Below are 18504 nucleotides of genomic sequence, written 5' to 3' on the forward strand. Positions count from 1 at the left end.
TGAATTGAAACTCTTGATTCAATCCATGATTTAAATCCATGATTTCATGGTGATATTTAAAAAAAGAAAGTGGTCACTTTGGGAAGATGATAGGGAACCAATTTATTGTCTTGTAAACTGAAAAAGGGAAAGAATTAAGCATCTGTCCTGTCTTTCCTATATGAGCTATACTGCTGGGCAACCACATAATGTTAGGGGAAGTGTTTCTCTATAAAGTTATTCCAACTACTAAAGGAAAAAAGAAAAGATAGAATCAGAATATCACATTTTGCAACCCCCAGTAAATGGATATAGTATGCATTGACACCTTCCAGGATCACAAAAAGAGCAACAACCAGACTTTATGTGCCTGTTATAGTTTTGTCAGACACTATCCACAGTTTTACTGAAATGATTGAAATTGAGTGTGATACAGTCTCTGCATTCATCTGCCAATTTGCAGGACATACAGAAGATGGAGCAGCATATGGAACCATCCCTTGCATGGGCAATCAGCAATTTCAGACTGTGGAGGTCAAATGGCCCAGGCTCTTACACAGATAAATTATAAAGTGAAAGGGATTGATGAGGAGCCATAGTTTGAAAGAGACTTCAACATATCATGGTTAAAAAATGTGCAAGACTAAACTATAGTGTCTAAGGAATGCATATTTGGGTGATAAAACTTTTTTTAAATGCAAGGAGGTGATTAAAATCAGTATAATGATTACTTATCAGGGGAGGATGGGTTTTGTGTTGGGACAGGGCATGGAAGAGCTGTAGTGGCTGCCAGCATTCTGTTTCTTGATCTGGGTGGTATCCAACTTATATTGTGTTTTATTTTACAATGAAAAAAATTAAAACTAAAGCGGTTTTTAAAATCTTTTAGCAATGTTCCAAGATGCTGGATAGTTCTAAGTGGGAGAGGAAAATCTAGACATTTGAAGGAAAAAACAATCACTGTTTCAACATGTGACACATTCTTCTGATGCATTATACTGTTTAAGAAAATGCATGTTAAGAGTAGGTGCTTAGAATGTAACTTCCTTTTTCCTTAACAGTTTCTTTTTTTTATATACAGATTGGAAAAGGATGGTCACACATGAGCTATTGATCTTGAATTATACCTTCACATAATTTAAGTTGGGACTTGCTGTTAAAAGTAACATGTCATAATACTCAAGTATTTTTGTTTTCAGCCCATAAACCTAATAAAATTCACTCCAAAACATAATAAATGTCACTCCAAAATGTTTTAATTCCTCTTGGATTTCAAGAGTATAAATCCTTGACCAATGTTGTTTTTTAAAAGTGAGAGACTAAGTAAGACTATGAACCATTGCAACTTATATTAAGGAAGTTTAGGAAAGTGATACTCAAGACAAGATTGATTGATTGATTTTTTTTAATTCATCCATGGTGTGCAGTCAGCTGTTCACAGTACCGTCTTATAGTTGTGTATTCATCACCCCAATCTATTTTTGAACATTTTCCATACACCAGAAAGAATCAGAATCAGAATAAAAAATAAAAATAAAAAAAGAACATCCAAATCACCCCCCCCCATCCCACCCTATTTTTCATTTGGGTTTTGTCCCCATTTTTCTACTCATCCATCCATACACTGGAAAAACCACACAGGGTTTTCACAATCACACTTTTACCCCTTGTAAGCTACATTGTTATACAATCTTCTTTAAGATTCAAGGCTACTGGGTTGGAGTTTGGTAGATTCAGGTATTTACTTTTAGCTATTCCAATATATTAAAACCTAAGATTGATTGATTTTTGCCATTTACTTTTGTCATCACTGAAAGCAATAAATTTGAGGCTTTCACCTGTTGTCTCTTCTGATATGGTGGGGCATGAGCCTTTCTCTAAGTGGGTTGGTTATAACCTCATGGCAACAAGGTGACTAGCTGTCTTGTCCAGGGAAAGTACAGTTTATTTCTTGGGATTTTCTAAGTGAACAAAAGTTTTATCATTCTTTTGGTCTCTGACAGATGGCTTTCCTGTAGTTTTTGAAAACGAGGCACTTAAAGTTCTCTGGAGATTAAGCCAACTATTTGTTGTTTTTTCAATGCAGTCAGTTTCCCACTTTCCCCTCCTTTGTTTTTTGGCAGGTAATGAAAGCATGGGGTGCTCAAGTGACAGCAGTTTGCTCTCAAGATGCCAGTGAACTTGTAAGGAAGCTTGGGGCAGATGATGTAATTGATTACAAGTATGGAAATGTAGAAGAACAGTTGAAATCTTTAAAACCGTATGTATTAGCATATGTTCACATTGGGAAAGTGGGAACAACAGTTGATAATGAAGGCCTGAGATAGTTTGGTGGCCTAACAGTAGTGTTGGAATCTTCAAGAAGAATCTCTAAAATGTTTCATGTCATTAGATGTTATTTAGGTTGGGTATCTATTTTAATTACAGACTTTAGTGCAGCACAGTAACAGTGTGATGTATACACAGGAACATACTACTTGCATGGTCTTTCGCTAATTTTTAATTTAACTTTTATTAATTACTGGTTTGTAAGAGATTTGAAGGCAAAATTGGAAGTGTGTTCTATTTTGTAACATCTGTCACCACAGGGAGAAAATAGAGCAGTGTGTGGAAATACATAGTTAGCACTAAATATGCTTTCAGGGTTTGGGCTTAATAGGGGCTTAAGAGAAACAAAGTGAGTATAAATATTTGTGTTGGGAACCCTGGATGTTCTCAGTATGCCTGAATGTCAGACTGTGGTTTAACATACTACGTTCTGAACAGGAGCATATTCAGGAATTCTCTTGGGTCCTGTTGATCCTGACTGTGGTTCAGGGCAGAAATAGAAGGAGTTCTTATTAATCTCGTATTCCTCTAGCCAAGACAAAGCTGAAGCTGAGAGGACAATTAAGACATATTTGGAAAACTGTTTCGTTGCTTGTATTTCTATTTCTTTTATTTTTTTAATTGGTTTTCAGAAGCCAATTGCTCTTGCCCACATTGCACAGAAGTATATTTTCAAGGTATTAAAAAAATAAACATGGGAGCCCCTATCTGGCTCTGCTTAGCTTTTCTCACCCAGGACCACCAAAACCAAACAGTTGTATGGCAGTGTACCCAGGAGCTGCTAGTCAACCTCCTTATTCACTCAACAATTTATGGAGCATCTCCTTTTGCCAGGCACTGTGCTAAATATAGGGATACAGTGGTGAAAAGACAAATTTGCACTTCCATGGCGCTTCCATTCTAGTTGGGTAGGTAAGTGCTCTGAAGAAAATGGATTCAGAGAAGGGATAACAGATGATTGGGGAGGGGCTATTATATATAGGGTGGTTAAAGAATGACATTTGAGCAGAGGCTTCAGTGATGTGAAGTGGCAGCCATGAGAATGGATTTTTTTGTTATTGTTGTCTTGTTCATGTTGTATCCCTCAACCTGAAACAGTGCTTGGCATTTTTAGTAGGTGCTCAATAAATTTTTGTTTGATTAGTTATTGAGGGAATCTAGGAAAAGAACAGTTGTTCCATGTGGAAGCAATGGCAAGTATAAAGGCCCCCGGCAGGAAGACGCTTGGCATGTTTGAGGAATAAACACTATCCTTTGCCGAATTTTGTTGCCTATCCAACTGCCCAAGTGTCAGGACCTAGGCCTTTCTGGGCCCCTTGGAAATCAGGACATGACCGTCTCAGAGATCTGGCTTTTTCATGATGTTAAGTTAGGTTGATCTCATATCTACTGCTGCTTTTAGGAATAGCAGCCGGAGATGGAAGCCAAATCTACCTTAAGTTTTATACACACCTGGATTTTGTCACTAGAGAAAGAGAATCTGACAGATGGAAGGCTGGAGGCTGCTTAGTCTCTCCTCCCAATCCAGTGCTAAAATTCCTTCTCGGCATCTCTAACAAGTGGTCATGCTCCATCTGCTTGAACTTTTCCAGTACGAAAAATTTGTAAGTTTGTTTGTTTGTAAATACTAGCTTACAAATACAGGTCATTTGTATTGTATTGTATTTTTTCTTTTTTTTTTTTTTTTTGGACAGTTTTAATTAAAATTGATCTTTGTAACTTCTGCCTAGAATTTGGCCTGTGAATCTGCCTAAAATAAATGGATTCCTTCTTCTGCATAGCAGCTTTTTAGATACTTGAATCTTAGAATTTTAGGAGAAGGGGCTTCAGCCCAACCCTATCAGGTTACTTTTGGGGAAATGAGAGGCAGAGGATTTATAAGTCATTGCATACTCAGGAATATACAACTAATCCTTAGTGGGAGAGCTGGGTCTACAGCCTGTTCTCCAGATTTCTCTTTCAGGCAGTGCCTGTTCCATACTACCAGACTGCCCTTAAGTTTTCTTTAAATTAAGTGTCCTCATATTTGCTTATTCAAAATTTGGGAATGAAGTAGCAACTTTTCTAATGAGAAGAATAGTTATCTAGTAGAGTCACTCTCTTGCTTTCATATCCTTCAATTTTATTTGCCCTTTTTTTACTTTAGTTTCTTGAAAGACTCAAGATCCACAAAGTTGTTCAAAACTGGTTTTAGAGACTTTAAAAGTTTGACTTCATCCAGGTGAATTTGGAAGGGGAAAAAGTATTGACCAAAAAGGAATCCATCTGTTAATATTTGCTTGATTTATAAGCATGCGTTTTCTAAGTAGATCTTTGTTTTCAAAAGTGTTTAAAAATTTCATTGGGTTTTCAACCCCCCCTTAAGTAGAACATAGTAATTATAGCTGTTTTAGATTGGATTTAAGGAATTGAATATCTGTCAGTTTCTGTAGACTTCACTAGGACTAGGTATTTGGCATGATAGACCAAAATTGAAGACTTCAAGAACAACTTTGCTGTTGATTTCTTTTTATTCATTGTCTTGATGCTGTGTGTGAAACCAAAAGATAGGATAAAATTCTAGAAGGTGAAAAGGATGGTTCTATAAGCAGAACTGTGGAGGGAATAAATAACAAATCATTTTTATAGGTGAAAACTGCTTATGTGCATTAAAGAATACTTTGACTTTAATTGGATGGATAGATTTGCAGTTTTCTACAAAACATAAGTCAGGGTTTCTCAACTATTGACATACAGGGCCAGATAATTTTTTGTTGTGGAGGGCTGTGCTGTGCTTTGTAGGATGTTTAGCAGCATCCCTGGCCTCTACCTACTAGATGCCAGTAGCACCTCTCCCCCAGTTGTGACAACTGAAAGCTTTGATCCCCTGGGGGACAAAATCACCCTTAGTTGAGAACCACTTCATTCATTCATTCTTAAAGTATTAGAAAGCAATATGATTTTATGAAACACACAAAAATATTCCATTTGACTTACCTTGAAGAAATGCTAGGGATCCAGAGTGGATTAGCCTTTTCTCTTCTGTCAAAGCAGCCATCTCTCTGTTGGATAGCTCATTGCAGGGTGGTTTGTAAGCTAGCACCAAAATGAACCCTATAGCCAAATGGTGATAGGAATGAAGAGGATTCAGAGCCCTGTGTAAACACTGACCAGGAGGTTTTGGTTTGGTTCTTTCTTCCAGGTTTGATTTTATCCTTGATAATGTTGGTGGATCCACTGAAACGTGGGCTCTAAATTTTCTTAAGAAATGGTCAGGAGCCACATATGTGACTCTGGTGACCCCTTTCCTCCTGAACATGGATCGACTCGGCATAGCAGATGGCATGTTGCAGACCGGAGTCACTGTGGGTTCAAAAGCACTAAAGGTAGGAAGGATCCAATAAAATTTTATTTAAAAAAATCCAATAAAATTGCATTTTTTTAAAAAAAGGGAGGAAGGAGAGTGTTGGGTGGTGAGAGGAAGCAGGTGCCTCATGCTGCTGGGAGTTGCTTTTCTCCTGGAGGCAGTATAGCACAGCAGCTGCCAGTGTGGGCCTTAGAGTCACTCTGAGTGGGTCAAATTCTATGTGGCCCTAGGCAAGCTACTTATTGTCTCTGAGCCTCATTGTCTTCACCTGTAAAATGAGGCTAATGGTTTATCTACCTTACTGGACTGTGGTAAGGAGTAAATGTAAAGAACTTGGCACGATGCCTAGTACATAAAGAGCTCTTATTAAATGCTAGTCTTTATATTCAACTGTTATTACCTCTTTTGATTCCTTCCAAGACACCTTTGCTTCCTTCTTGGCTTTACCTGATGTCCCTCTCTCTGTCTTCACCAGGCTTTCCACATACAGTCTCATATATGAAGAGGTGAGGGGGTGGGGGTGGGGGAGCTCATTAAGGAAGCTGCTTTCAAAACGGCAGTGACATCGGTATATACCGGTAGTGGTTCCCAGACCGGGGGTTTCAAATCTTGAGAGGTCCATGGGCATTTTTAAAATTTAAAAAACCTGAAGGAAATTGTATCCTTACTTCAGTGAGCCTACAAAGACTAATAGAACCATCATGCATTTGCTGGAATTTTATCAGCTTGTGCTAACACTGCATATCCTGTGTGAATCAGAAACTCGAGCTGTTGATAGCAGTATGGAGTTTCTGGCACTTGATTGCTCAGTTCACTCTGTGACCTGGGCCTCGGCTATCTGGGCCGGTCACCCAAACTGAATACATGCAGTGTGTTGTGGGTGGGCCTTCGACACCATTGCAGATCAGCCTTAGTTACAGGACTGATAGCAGAGCTTGAGAGCCTGTGCTCTTTAACATGATAGCCTGTTACCGTCACACTGGGAGCAGAGATTTATATAATTTCATATTATAAACTGTTGGTAATTATGGATTATTGGTTTAAAATCATAGTGTTGAAATGGAATAAGTGATAGAACAAAATTATATAGGTAAATTTTAAAAATTAAAATAGTTCAGACTCAGGAAAAAGGCATTAAAAGATTCCTCAGAGGTAAAAAGGTTGTGTATCAGTGTCGATCCAGCCAACACTGAAGCATTATTTGTGAGATTGCTGGCTTCATCACTAGCTTTAGCTGCTTCCTTGTTCTAGAAATTAATTTGGAGCCTTTGTGGGAGTGAAAAATTTAGGATGTTGGTCTCTTGACTACTATGCGCTGACTGAATAACTTAGAGGTAATAAAGAAGAGCTATGAAAGAGGAGACCTCAATTCAATTCGTATGAGATACGTATGGGTAATAGAGTTGAACAAACCAACCTCTACACTGTGGTGGTCTTTATTTTCATTCAGTTCAGGCGGCATCCAGGAACAGTGTACTTTGTGGTGGAGAAAGGCATCTTAGCTGTTCTTTGTCTCTTCTTTCCTTTTCACAAAGCCCAGACTTTCCAAGTGCTTTAAAATCAAAGTGTAAGTTCTCTATGAGGTTTCACATTTTGTACTCCAGTGAGACCTCTTACCAGTTAACCTTCAGAGTTGTCCTCTGAGAGCAAAACAGCTCCCTTCATTTTCTCTTTTCCCCCAACTTGAAAGATGATAGTGGTAATCTCATGTGAAAACCTTTCAAGTAGTTTCTTACGTCTTTCTGAGAATGTAATGTGCACAGTTAAAGCCTCATTGTAATGCTCCAAACTCTCCTGCCTGCTTCAGTTTCCTTCTCTCCTATAATGGCCTGGAAAAAAAATACTCAGACCCCATATGGCAGAATATAAAAATTCTGCTGTTGCAGACCAAAGCTTCCCTTTACAGGGCAACATGCTGTAAAGAGTTACACACATGGCAGTAGTGACCATTTCTGTTCCTCCTTTAATACTCCAAACAATTGCTAGAATATGTTAATTGTAGTCCCTGAGGACCTTAGGGAGAAGTGCAGGGACAGAGTATGTGAATGTAATTAACTGGGCCCACTGTAAGCTTGGAATGTTTTCAGTGCTTCTAGTGTCTAGCTACATCACCCTTCAAATGGTTTTTTTTTTTTTTCTTTTCTTGTTTAAGTTAGTTGCCCAGACCAGTGCTTCCCAAGCTCATCCATGTCATGACACATAGAAAATGATAAGTATTTGAATAGCCCATTGAGGCTGCTCTAGAGCAACCTACCTGGGGACTTCTGCCAGCCCAGGCTTTGCTTGCTTATTCAGCAGACCGAGGGAATCAGTATCACCTCACATTTATTCTGGGGTGAGCTTGTGTCTGTTTGCAGCTGTTGTCCAGAAGTAATTAATAATGGTGACTCCTTCAACTTTCACAATTGTTCCAGATTAGACAATAAATTATAGGGTCAGTCACTCAGCAAGCCATTCCTGTCACAACAATTGGGAAGCTCTGGCTTAGACAAATATTCAGTAGGTTCTTCTTTTTCTCTCTCTACATTCTTAAATTCTGATTAGAAACTGCCCCAGTCTGTCTTCAATTCTCTTTACTTTCAGCCCTGAACAGATATTTATGAAGTATTTTCTTTGTATCAAACATTTTACATGCATTTTCACTTAACCCTCCCAACAACCCTGTAAGCTAGGTGGTGGTATCACCATTCTGCAGGCCAGGAAATAGGCTGCAAGTGGTAGCTTGACCAAAATAAAACATCTGGTAAGTGGCAAGCTAGAATAGCAGGTGGGTTCCTTTTCCCTTGCCAACATTGTGCCATTAGTAGCTTGTATCATGGCTAGGGGTTGTGAGGCACAGGGAGAGCTCAGAGGAAAAGAAGTCTGCTCACCTGACAGACATGATAGGTGACGGAGGGAAAGGGGGCAACATGGCATTGGCTCATCTCATCCTCCCTCCTGATAACTCCCAACTGACAAAAGTTTGTTCGGGAAGGTCATTGAGATGTCAGGGAGAAGCTCATTTCATTTGTTTTTTGGTTTTGTTTTTTTATTTTAAATTTTACTTTTGAAATACTTTCAAACTTATAGTACAGTTACAAAAATAAAACAAACCCCATATAGAGAACTCCAACATACCCCTATACCCCCAGATACCCAGATCCACGAATTTTACCAGTTTGCCACGTTGGCTGTACCATTCTATTTATCTAGTCATCAGTCTATCAAGCTATATAACTGTCTATCCATCTGTCTATTTAGCAATCCATTTTCTTAACACTTGAGTGTTGGGTGTATATATCATGTTCCATGAACATTTGATAATGCCATGTACATTTCCTAAGAACAAGAAGTTTATGTATTTACGTTAAGTGCGGTTATCATATTCAAGAAATTTAACATTGATATAAAGCTTACATCTATATTCCAGTTTTTTCATATGCCCCAATAATATCCTTTCGAACCTTCTCTTCTCCCTGATTAGATGTCTTCCAGGGTCATGTTTTGTCTTTAATTGTCATTGTCTCCTTAGCGGCTCTTTTTTTTTAATTGTAGAAACATATAAACATTAACTTTCCTATCTCAACCACTCCCAAGCATACCTTTTAGTGGAATTCACATTCACAATGTGGTACCTTCACAACCTTCCATTACTAAAACTTTCCCATCTCCCCAAACAAAAGCCCTATACCCATTGAGCAGTGACATCCCATTCCCCCAGTCCTGTAACCTTGGCATCCCATACCCTAATTTCTGTCTCTTTGACCTTGCATATTTTCCAGTAGTTCTTTGTAGTTACCATGGTGCTTAAATTTACATCCTAAATTCTAACAATCTCATTTGCTTTGATACCAACTTAACTTCAATAGAATACACAAACCATGTTCCTATAGCACTCCATCTCCCCACCTTTATGTGATTCCTGTCACAAATTACATGTTTATACATTGAGTTCAAAACCACTGATTTATTACTACATTTTACGTATTTACCTTTTAGATCCTGTGGGAAGTAAAAGGTAGAGTTACTAACCAAAAATACAATAGTTCTGACATTTATATTTATCCATGTCATTACCCTTACTGGAAGTCTTTATTTTTTTCATACAGCTTTGATCTAGTATCTATTGTCCTTTCCTTTCAGCCTACAGACTCTCTTTAGCTTCTGTTATAGGGCCAGTATAGAGTGATGAACTCCCTCTGCTTTTGTTTATCTGGGAATACCTTAATGTCTCCCTCATTTTTTTTTTTTTTTTTTTAGTTTGCATTGATTGTATTTTCCCCCCAATCCCACCCTATTTTTAACACCTTTCAATGTTGACATTCATTTGTTCTACCTCATGTAAAAACATATTTGTACCTTTTATTATAATCATTGAGCATCCTAGGTTTCCCTGAGTTACACAGTCCCAGTCTTTATCGTTCGTCTTTTGTTCCGGTGTCCCACATGATCCCAGCCTTCCTTTCAATCATATTCACAGTCATCTTTGTTCAGTGTGCTTACATTGCTGTGCTACTATCTCCCAAAATTGTTTTCCAAACCTCTCACTCCTGTCTTTTCCTTTCTGTCTGCAGTGCTTCCTTTAGTGTTTCCTGTAGAACAGGTTTCTTGTTCACAAACTTGGTCATTGTCTGTTTGTCAGAGAATATTTTAAGCTTTCCCTCATATCTGAAGGATAGTTTTGCCGAATATAGGATACTTGGTTGGTGGTTTTTCTCTTTCAGTATCCTAAATATATCATCCCACTTCCTTCTTGCCTCCATGGTTCTTATCAAGCTTTCTTTGTATATGATAGATAGTTTCTCTTTTGTTGCTTTCAGGATTCTCTCTTTATCTTTGATGTTTGATAATCTGATTATTGAGTGTCTTGGCGTAGGCCTATTCAGATGTATTCTGTTTGGGGTACGCTGCGCTTCTTGGATCCGTAATTTTATGTCCTTCATAAGAGATGGGAAATTTTCATTGATTATTTCCTCTATTATTGCTTCTGCCCCTTTTCCCTTCTCTTCTCCTTCTGGGACACCAATGACACTTAAATTCTTGCTTTTCATTTTGTCTTTAAGTTCCCAGAGATGATGCTCGTATTTTTCCATTCTTTTCTCTGTTCTTTTGTGTGTAGGCTTTCAGGTGCCTTGTTCTCCAGTTTCTGAGTGTTTTCTTCTGCCTCTTGAGATCTGCTATTGTATGTTTCCAGTGTGTCTTTCATCTCTTGTGTTGTGCCTTTCATTTCCATAGATTCCTCCAGTTGGTTTTTTGAACTTTCAATTTCTACCTTATGTACGTCCTGTGTTTTCATTATACGGTTATCTCTTTTGCCATATCTTCCCTAAACTTTTTGAATTGACTTATTATTAGTTGTTTCAATTCCTGCACCACAGCTGAAGTGCAAGTTTGTTTCCCTGACTGGGCCATAACCTCATTTTTCTTGGTGTAGGTTGTAATTTTCTGTTGTCTAGGCATGGTTTCCTTGGTTACCCCAATCAGGCCTCCCCAGACCAGAATGGGCTAAGGTCCCAGAAGGAAGAAATATTCAGTATCTGGTTTCCCTGAGGGGTGTCTTAGAAAATTGGTACACCCTGTGATGCCTCCGGTCACTGTGCTTTTCTGCCCAGCAGGTGGTGCCTGTTAGCCTATAATTCTTGACTGGTGTAAGTTCTGAATGAAAGGAAGGTAGTAGAGCTGGGCCCCACCCCTTTCCTCTTAGAGAAGATAGACGCCTTAGGGGGAGGTCATTAGCATTTCAGTGGTCTCTCTCTGCCTGTGCTACACCCTTGTCTGGATCACAGAACTGGGAACTGAAAATGGATGAGGCTTTCTCCACTGAGTCGAAAAAGGAACAGCTAGTCTGAGGTGACCCTCTGGCTCTCCAAGGTCAGTCATCACCCAAAGCCTCTGTCTACTTGTTGGGGATTCGTACCTCATAGTGAGCAGTTCACACTTGCTAATTAAAACTCCAGTTGGAACTCAGCTGAGCTATATTCTCTTGCTGGGAGAAAGCTTCTCTCTGGCACTACAAGGCTTTGTAGCTTGGGCTGTGGGGGAGGGGTCTCCTGATTTGGATCTGCAGTTTTTACTTACAGATTTTATGCTGCGATCTCTAGCATTCCTCCCAATTCAGGTTGGTGTATGATGAGTAGACAGTCACGTTTGTCCCCCTGCAGTTATTCCAGATTATTTACTAGTTGTTTCTGTTTTCTTTTAGTTGTTCCAGGGGGACTAGTTTCCACGCCTCTCTATGCCGCCATCTTAGATCCCCTGTCTCCCTCATTTTTGAAAGATAGTTCTACTGCATATAAAATTCTTAGTAGGCAGTTTTTTGCTTTCAGAACTTTAAATATGTCTTCCCACTGGCTTCTTGCCTCTGTGATTTCCAATGAGAAATTATATCTTATTGAGCCTCCTTTGTATGTGATAGTTGCTTCTTTCTTGCAGTTTTCATAGTTTTCTCTTTATCTTTGGCATTTGACAGTTTGATTATAATATGCCATGGTATGGGTGTATTTAGTTAATCTGGTTCGGAGTTCGTTGAGTATCTCAGATGTGTATATTCATGCCTTTCATTAAATTTGAGAAGTGGTCAGCAATTATTTCCTTGAATATTCTCTCTGCCCCTTTCTCTCTTTTCCTCTGGTCCCCCACAAGGCATATATTGGCACACTTGATGGTGCCCCACAGGTTCGTCTGGCTTTGTTCACTTTTCTTCCATCTCCTCAGACTGAAGGATTTCAGTTGTCCTACCTGCAAGTTCACTACTGCTTTTCCAGCTCCAAACTGCTGTTGAATCTGTTGAATCCCTCTAGAGAATTTTTAATTTCTGTTATTGTAGTCTTCAGCTCTGCTTGGGTCCTTTTCATAATTTCCATTTGTTGATACTTTCTGTATTCATCTGTCATTTTCCTGATTTCCTTTAGTTTTTTGTCTATGTTTTCCTTTAGGTCTTTGAGCATATTTAGGACCATTTTTAAAAACTCTGTCTGGTATATCCCAGGTCTGGTCCTCCTCCTTCATGGTTTCTGGTGCTCTAGTTTTCTCCTTTGCCTGGGCCATCACTTTCTGTTTCTTTATATGTTTTGTTGAAATCTGGACACTTTTATATTTTAATGTGTTTTTTAAAACTGGAATTTAGACTCTGAGGCATCTGTTCCTTAAGCTTGTATCCAGCTAGTGTTATGACAGAGTTCTCCTTGAATGCTAGGAGCTAACAACAAAAAAATAATAATAAGGAAGAAAAAAAACCTTTTCCTGTCTTTGCAGATTGACCTGTTAGAGTGCTTTCCTTCAGGGCTTATCCATACATTGAGTTTAGAGAATAGCTTGAGGCCAAAGTGTAGGGACTGCCCTGATCCTTTCTGTGCATGCCTCTTGTCTTGTGCATGCGTAGCATGCCTGGTGTCTGTGGAACTAGGAATTCTCCTCTTCCCTAGGAAATGGTTTCCTTACTGTACCAGCAATCCCTTGCCCCATCAGCATGACTTCACTGCTCTCCCACAGCATCTGTAGGAGAGCTTGGTGAGCTGCCTGCTATACCCAGAGTAAGTTCTGGGATGGCAGGGTCCTCAGGTCACCACCAGACAGATGGGGCCAGACATACATGTTCCTAATATGTACATAAGGATTACTCTGCTCCCTCTGGAACCAGGCTCATGGGTCCACACAGGGAGAGCAGACTGGCTCCGTTCAAATTGATGATGGGGGTGGGGTGGGGGGGTTGGGGGGGCAGCCAAGGCCCCACCAGATCCTACTGCTTTTAAGTAGCCTTTTTCTTGACTTGGTGCTCCTCCATTACTGCAGTCCTTAAGTGTTTTCTGGAGCTTTGAGAAAGACGTTTCTGCCAGTTCTTGTTTTTTGTTCAAAGCTTCTGGATGTGTTGGGGGGGGTGGCGGACAGAGCCCTGAAGTGCCTCTCTGCCGTCTTGATCAGGCTGGGGCCTCACTTGCTGTTATGATGACAGCCTACTCAACCTCCAACATAAAGAATAGTAGTAAAAAGGTGAATATGGCGGTAGAGAATGAACCCTTTTGTTGTAAGATTTTTGCTCGTCTTCATCTGGGAAAGTTTTGTTCCATAAATTTAGTTTAAAAAAAAAATTATTTCCCTATGATTCTGGATTTCATTTAAATCTGGAAAGCGTAATGTTCTCAGCCCCTGGTTTCTTCTAGGAAAGAATTTCTGAGTGTAAGACTATTTAGAATATCATTTTAAGGAGAGCTTTCCTGTGCTTACTTGTTGGTTAGTTACTATTTGGTGAAGAGGCCTGAGTTTCCATGGATATATCTTTGTTCATTCAATTGTTTATTAAACAGTTATGAAGCATCCACTACCCATCAGTCACTGAGCACATCATCAGTGTTAAGGTGCTGGGTATACAACTTATTTTATCAGCATAAAATAGGAGATGATTTTGTCTGTTTTAGTCATCCAGAAAATGCTTTTTTACTAGATTTGCATTTAGTCACATTTTATCCTTTCCTACATTTGATGTTTTTTGTTTTCTTCATAGCACTTCTGGCAAGGAGTCCATTATCGCTGGGCCTTTTTCATGGCCAGTGGTCCATATCTAGATGAAATTGCAGACCTGGTGGATGCAGGAAAGGTACGTGCAGCCCTTTATATTTCTAGATTTCTAGAGTGCCCCTTGCAATGTTTGGTGACCTGTCCTTCACACCTAGTCAGTGGGAGCTCTCTAGAGGTAGGCTTTGCCAATCCATGAGCTGTCTCACATGGCCAAATTGCTGTGTTTCTTGGTTCTATCTTCATGGGGATCATAGACACAGATTGAGACGTGAAAAAAGCTCACAGCGTCTAGTCCATACCCTGTGGTTTGTAGATGAAGAGTCAGGCCCAGAGAGATTACATGATTTTCCAGAAGGCACTTGGTTAGATGGAAGAGAGGTGTGATATATGGTTGGGCTACTGATAGTTTGGTAATGGTTCTGAAAAGAAGGAAGGGTCTGCCATGAAGAAGATTGCTACACACAAAAGTGGGAATGCTCTTTTGAGTTTACAGAGCAATTGCTTCTGGAATTTTTTTACTCTGAGGGTAAGCCTTCTCTGGAGCAAAGCAGATTTTCATATGAGCAAGGGAAACAAATGCTATGGAACTAAATCCTGACAGAGCTGGAACTAGAACTCAGATTCCCAAGTCTCCTCATTCTCAGATTAGTGTAACAAAGTTGAGGGCAAGTGTGTGGTATGTCTGTGAGGGACCATGGCCAGGGTGTGGGTGAAGATTGATAGGGAATTTGGTGGAGTCAACTGGTTGGTTTTCTGTGACTGCTTGTGACTTTCCTACAGTGGACTTGGTGGGGAAGGGACTGTTGCTTATAGTCTGATTATCCCTTTTTAGATAGAGGCTTTTCAGGGGTGCTGGGATTGAAAGGCTCCTCAGCTACCACCTGCTCATTTGGAATCTTACTTGGTCTTAATTGTCCTGACATTCTAGAATGATAATCCAGAACGTGAACTCGTTCTGGCACTGATATTTGTGATTTTATTTATCAATTATATGCCATTATGGGGGGAGGACCTTTATACACCTTCGAGAGTAGTTTGAGATCATCCTACCTAATACTGCATTTTACAGATGGGAAAGCTGGCTTTGAGACATAGAGGGACATGCTCAGGTTTGCACAAGTGGGACTGGAACTCATGTCTCTTGCCTCCCAGTCCTGTGCTTTTTCCTCTCCACCTTTTAGCTGCCTATTTGGTGCTCGAGGTTGATTTGGGAACTTTAGCTTAAGAAGACTTGTTCTTGTCATTTAACACAGCAGGGACAGGTTGGAACAAGGCCAGCATTGCCACGGCATGATCCATGCTAAGCCACTGGGAAGAGCCCCTTGTGGGCCTTCTCAACATTTTGATGTTGGAAAGGGATGATTTTAGGAACTACTGACTGCTTTTTTTTGTTTTTTAACTTTTTATTTTGAAATACTTTCAAACTTACAGGACAGTTATAAAAGTAATACAAGCCCCATACAGAGAACCTCAAATATTCTTGTCCCCCCAGATACTACTGACTGGTTTTTGTACATTTAGTATTTTTATTATATTACAGCCAAGGAACTACATGATAGAAAATGGTCTGCCAGTGTTTCCCAAATTTTTGGGTTCCAAGTTTGCATGCCTTTCCCCAGACTTCTCTCTAAATCTTGATATTTGTTGGGCAGCAATAGGGGTCAGCCTTATTATGACTATAAGTGAGTGTTCTCTGAAGAGTTCACCCCATACTGGCCTTGCCCCCACACAGGGATGCTTATTTTATTTCTAGGAAGAAGGAAATGAACTATCATCAAGGAATTTGACCCGTAGTTCTGCATAAGTGCCTCATGTTGTTAGAACCACAATATTAGAGAGGACCCTGTCCTTCAGAAGTACACTGCATGATTGCTCTTGTCCTAATATCTGCTACAGGCTTTCCACATGCTTACCATTGCTCTTTTGTATTCAAAATATCATAACTCTTTCTCTCTGCCTGGAAATTACTGTTTACCCAACAGAGAAGAGAGGTGGCTTGTATATATCTACCTTTTAATTTTGGCGTATAACCAGTAAAAGGGCTAACGAGGATGTGATAGAAATAAAGATATCCTGAAGTGTCCTTGAAGGAGGGTGAGTGAGGAAACACTTCTTTTAAAAGCCTTTGGTTCTCTCCACCCCTGACCAGGGTTATTTGGTCTCAGGAGCCACTTATAATGGTGAAGGGCTCTGAGTCTGTGAAAGTTGATCTGTGAAACTGGATACCACAATGAGGTCAGCTTGAGTGTCTAGTCATGCCACTGCTTCTCTGTGGGTAAGGTCATTTAGTTCTGGCAAGAGGTCATTGCCCATTTACTCTAGGAAACTGGAAGGCATAGCACAACAGATCTACTTTACGTATTGTATGGTGGGTAAAGATTTGTTATGTTGGATGAGGATGTTTAAATTCTTCCAAGTTTAGCTAAGTGCTTAATGGGTTTGATTAACAGGTTTCTGATAGAGGAGCTAGAATTGTTGATGAGAACGTTGACAGTGTAGAGCCCTGAGCTAACAGAGCCAAATCTTTAAAAATACTTTTAATTTAAGTTTTTGAATAGATAAGATTTGAAATCAAAAGGGTGGGAAAAGGTATTTAGGGAGATCTTTTGATTCCTGTCCCCCAGTCACTGAGATTCTCCTTGCTAGAGGCAGCCAGTGGCTCAACTTTCTTGAGTATTCCAAAGTTGCTCTCTTCCTCACTCCCTCCCTTCCTTTCTTTTTAATATAAATGAGTAATAGACTATACATACTATTCTGTACCTTGATGTTTTATTTAACTGAGTATCTTGGACTTGGTTCCATATCCGAATATAAAAAGCTTCCTCATTCTTTAAAAACCAAAAAAAAAAAAACAGCTGCATAGTATTCCATTGTATGGATGTACCATAATTTATTTAATCATTCCAATCTTTTGCCATTATAAATGACATTTCAGTGAATAAACCAGTACTTGGGTTAAGTACCTAATTGTGAGTATATCCATTTCTGTTCCTAGAAATGGAATGACTGAGTCAAGGGTGTTTTTTTTAAATAATTTTTTAATACATAATTTTGATAGATTTTTAAATAGTCAGCTCTTGAAAATCTGCTTTGTGTATTTAGGGTCTGGAACTTCCCTTGTGGCCTACTTTCTAGGCGTCATCTCTGTTTACCCGTGGTCTCGCCTCTTGCCTGTTTTGCTTCATTAGAGACTTGTTTCTAGGAATATGGAGGAAATCTGGCACTGGTCACTTGTGACAAACTGTCCTAGTAAAAGTGATATCTGGATAATGAGTATTATTGGTGGATTCTAAATTCTCCTTGTTAGCCCTGTGAGACCCAGTAACAATGGAGATGCCCCAGAGTTAATATCTGTAGTGAAGAGCACTCTGTTATTCCTTTAATGGTGGGATACACTTTCAATATCAACGTGCCTTACCTTCACTTACTCATAGCATTCAATAAATAGTTTTGGAATTAAGGTCTCTTGCCCTTAAAGTGCCCACCATTGCCAGGCCCAAGAGTGATAAGGAGCTGATAATTCAGAAGTGTGTGGGAACTTCCCAATTCATTTCTCCTGGCAATCCAGCCTCAGTCATTATTTTCACTTGCTGTCATCATGAAGGCTTGTTTCACTCCGTAAGATTTCATTATTCACCTTTGATAGGCACAATTTCTATCTGAATTTTACAATGATTGTATAGCATTTTTTTTTATCTTGGACCAGGGGTTGGCAAACTTTGGTCAGCAGGCCCAGTCAAGCTTGAGGCTGGTTTTTTGAAGTTCCCTGAGCTAAGAATGGTTTTTACATTTTTAAAATATTGTTTAAAAAAAATAAGCACACACACACATACAAAGGAGAACATAGATCATGTGTGGTTCACAGAGTTTAAAATATTTACTGTCTGGTCTTTATAGAAAAAGTTTGCTGATCTTTATCTTAGACTAGTGGTTAAATTTTTTTCAACAGTGAAACCCATTCTTGCCAGCCCCCCCCCCCCCCCACACACACACACACGGTTTATAGAACCAGGAAAGGAGGAGTTGCTCTGCTGGCTGCCAGGACAACTGGCGATGGTGTCACCTTCCAGTGTTCTTTCTCTTTTCCTGCACCTGCTCTGCAGAGCCAAGGCACCCTGAGGCTCTCGGAAACCAATTTGAAAACAGCTGTTCCAAGCAGTCTCAAAAAGAATTATTTATAATTAGCACGTTGAGTGTAAATGGTCTGCCACTGAAATTGTGCCTACAAACAGTTTATTGGCATTTACTCCTAAACACAATAAGCATTTCCTGTTTTTAAGTATGTAGTTAAGTACTAACATCCCCAGGCAAAACCCTCCTTTCTGCTTACTTTACTAAAATAGGTCTCCAAGCATTCG

At 39.5% G+C, this 18504-nt stretch overlaps 1 protein-coding gene across 2 annotated transcripts in view; it reads left to right on the plus strand.

Annotated features, from left to right (window-relative positions):
* The window catches only part of RTN4IP1 (reticulon 4 interacting protein 1), a 52063-nt gene that overhangs the window by 27991 nt on the left and 5568 nt on the right, over window positions 1-18504 (plus strand). For both annotated transcript variants that reach the window (XM_037843530.1, XM_037843531.1), the window contains 3 exons: window positions 2103-2239; window positions 5489-5672; window positions 14133-14225. In XM_037843530.1, the coding sequence (XP_037699458.1) occupies window positions 2103-2239; window positions 5489-5672; window positions 14133-14225 (414 nt within the window). The remainder of the gene's footprint in view (window positions 1-2102; window positions 2240-5488; window positions 5673-14132; window positions 14226-18504) is intronic.

The sequence above is a fragment of the Choloepus didactylus genome, chromosome 7 (genome assembly GCF_015220235.1).
Source record: "Choloepus didactylus isolate mChoDid1 chromosome 7, mChoDid1.pri, whole genome shotgun sequence".
Classification (NCBI taxonomy): Eukaryota; Metazoa; Chordata; class Mammalia; order Pilosa; family Megalonychidae; genus Choloepus; species Choloepus didactylus.